This window comes from Citrus sinensis, chromosome 1 (genome assembly GCF_022201045.2).
Source record: "Citrus sinensis cultivar Valencia sweet orange chromosome 1, DVS_A1.0, whole genome shotgun sequence".
Classification (NCBI taxonomy): Eukaryota; Viridiplantae; Streptophyta; class Magnoliopsida; order Sapindales; family Rutaceae; genus Citrus; species Citrus sinensis.
The window spans coordinates 16,556,787-16,559,992 of NC_068556.1; the positions used below are offsets into that span (position 1 = coordinate 16,556,787).

The 3,206-nt window shown below is 38.8% G+C and overlaps 1 protein-coding gene across 1 annotated transcript; it reads left to right on the plus strand.

Annotated features, from left to right (window-relative positions):
* The first annotated feature begins 435 nt into the window (after window positions 1-435).
* Window positions 436-3,206, plus strand: LOC102619329 (transcription factor TCP4-like). Its single transcript, XM_006485617.4, has 2 exons — window positions 436-2,834; window positions 2,909-3,206. The coding sequence occupies exon 1, from the start codon at window positions 1,528-1,530 to the stop codon at window positions 2,806-2,808; it is 1,281 nt and encodes a 426-aa protein (XP_006485680.1). The 5' UTR covers window positions 436-1,527; the 3' UTR covers window positions 2,809-2,834; window positions 2,909-3,206.

Consider the following 3,206-nt stretch of genomic DNA (forward strand, 5'->3'; position numbering starts at 1 on the left):
ATCTTTTTATTTGACTAGTAATTTGATTTTTGGAGGAAAATGAAAACATCAAAAATTATATTTAAACTCTGTCTACTTTATTAATATTTTAAAATAAATAATTTAATAAGTGACATTATTTATATTATAATATATATTATATTAAGAACACGTGTTCATTTTTAGACGGGAAATGATTTTCATCTAATAAAGATGACATATATAAATAAATAAATTTATCATTATACGCAAATTGCAATAAGACCCTTACCATCACGTCATTTTAAGTGTATCTAATAATTGAGTATAGAGAGCCTTGTTGCAATTTTAAATTAATGAAATTAACATATAATCAATGAAAATAAAAGGGTAGATAATTGGGTTGGGTTGAAATTTTTATTCCTTTTGTATTTTTTTTTAATTAATATTGTAAGGGGGTGAGTAGTACAAGAATAGCAGAAGAGGCAGTGATGAGATCACAGGTACTTTAATCTCTTTTCTGACCAAACACTGCAACACTTAAAACAGTTGCATCATCAAGGCCTCTTATAGGCTAAAGAAAGAATTCCTCTTCCCTATAGACCTTCACATCTTTACATTTACTGTTACACCACCACCTCTCTAACTAGACTTTTGTGATTGTGTCTCTTTCATTTTGTTTTCTCTTATCCATCTATAAAGAAAGAAAGGGGAAAAAAATGAGAATTATTCAGAAAATTTCCCGAGAAGACTCTTCTTGAAATTGGTTGTTTTCTTTTCTAGTTGTTCTTTGTTCATCTTTGGTCAAGTTGGTATTTAGAATTTACTGTCAGCACAATATCACTATTTTGGTCACTGTACAGTACATAAAGAGGCTCAATTACCAAAACCTGAGTGTAGAGACTCAGTGAGAAGGGAAAGAGATGGGTTAGGCTAAAAATTGAGCTTGTTTCAGCTAGCCTTCTTGGGTTTCTGTCATGGTTTTCAGTTTTTTAGGGGAGGTCTTTTTTGTTTTTTGTTTTTTGTTTTTGTTTTTGTGTTTTTTTTGATTTTTTCCCCTTTTCACGGTGTTGTTGTTGGGGTGATGGAAGTGGAAATATTGAATGGCAGGGCCTTTTGGGAGAAGCAGCATCATCAGAAGAAACAGAAACAGAAGCAGAAGAAGCAGTTTTCAGTGTGGTGGCAGCTGCACAAGCAACAAGAGGAGATTAGTAGTAAAGAACTATCAAGAACAACAACTACCCACCATTAAGCAGCAGCAAAAGTGCTTTTCATTAAAAGCTGGAACAGAAAAATCACTACAGCCTGACTCTGGATCCTCAAAGGAATCATCAGCATCATCATCATCATCACCACCATCAAGAAGAAGAACATCATCAGTATCGAAGACATGTAGAAGAAGAAGAAGCAGAAGAAAATTACAATAATCTTCCACGAGACCAACATTTCATCAATTCAAGATTAGGCTTAGAATCACAACTTCTTCATCAACAACAACCACACAAGAAACGCTCTTATTTTCCTTCTTCAACTTCATCATCTTGTTCTTCAATCCAATATGCAAGAAAAATGGGGGAATCTCACAATCACGCAATAACATCGTCAAGACTGGGGATAAGAAACACTGGAGGGGAGATCGTTGAGGTCCAAGGAGGTCACATTGTTCGTTCAACTGGGAGAAAAGATCGCCACAGCAAAGTTTGCACTGCAAAAGGCCCAAGAGACCGCCGTGTTCGCCTCTCAGCTCACACAGCCATTCAGTTCTATGATGTTCAAGACCGCCTTGGCTACGACCGCCCCAGTAAAGCAGTAGATTGGCTCATCAAGAAAGCCAAAGCTGCCATTGATGAGCTCGCCGAGTTGCCTCCTTGGAACCCGGGAACTGTTACCAATACTAGAGCTTCTACAGCAAAATCAAGGAATGCTCATCATCAGCAGAGTGAAGCAAATGAAGAGAGAAACTTTCAGTATCCTGGTAGTTCAAATGATGTTCAGAATCTTCCGATGGTTGAAACCCCGAATCAAAATCAAAGCTCAAGCTTTCTTCCGCCAGCTTTAGACTCTGATTCTATTGCTGATACAATCAAGTCATTCTTTCCAATGGGTGCTTCAACTGATACAACAGCCTCATCAATTCAGTTTCAAAACTACTCACCGGATTTGCTTTCAAGAACTACTACAAGTCACAGCCAAGATCTGAGGCTTTCTCTCCAGTCCTTTCAGGAGCCAAATAGCATTCTTTTACAGCACCGCCAACAACCTCACCCACATCATCATGCTCATTCTCATTCTCATCAGCATCAGCAGCAGAATGAGCAAGTTCAAGTCTTGTTCTCTGGAACCACACCACTTGGTGGCTATGATACAGCTTCTGCTGCTGCTTCAGCTTGGTCTGAGTCAGCAGAAATGTCAAGATTCCAGAGAATGGTGGCTTGGAATAGCGGTGGTGGTGCTGCAGATGATTCAGCTGGTAATGCAAGTGGTGGTGGATTTGTGTTTAATTCGCAGCAGCCGCCGCCAGTGCAGCCGTTGTTCGGCCAAAACCAGTTGTTTCATTCACAGAGGGGACCCCTTCAGTCCAGTAACACGCCTTCGGTTCGTGCTTGGATAGACCAACCAATTGGTCTTACCAATGACCATCGACAACAGCATCATCATCACCTTCACCATCATCAAATTCTACAACAGCCAGCAGTCCATCAATCTGTGATATCCGGCATTGGATTCGCCTCTCCTGTTGGTGAATTCTCTGGATTTCGCATTCCAGCACGAATCCAAGGCGAAGATGAGGAACATGACCATGGCATTCACAATAGGCCATCCTCTGCTTCCTCTGATTCTCGCCATTGAAATCAGATCGTTTTCCTCTCTAACAGGTCCTACTTTCAATGCCAACTTGTTAAATTTGTTCACTTTTTCTGTTCGTGCATTAATTTTAATCATCTTTCAGGACTTGTTGATTGTTTTGTGTCACATGGGAGCTGATTTGATGGAACTCAATCAAGAGCAAGTGAAGAGAGGAGATTTGGAGCATTTTAAATTCAATGGCCTAAAACCGTGGGAAGAAGAAAAATTCTGGATGGATTTCAAGTTTTTCAATCCTTGGTTTGTTTTAACTTCTATCAAGTTTATGTTTGCATCATGATTTGAAGTGAGCTCTTGAAGCTCAACTTTGTTTATTTTCTGTTGGTTTTGTTATGTGTTCAAGTTAACAGACTTTTGAATATCATTGATGTTTGTCTTTGTAA

Bases quoted from the DNA above. Each gene is read 5' to 3' on its own strand.
- LOC102619329 (XM_006485617.4), top strand. From the start codon at position 1,528: ATGGGGGAATCTCACAATCACGCAATAACATCGTCAAGACTGGGGATA.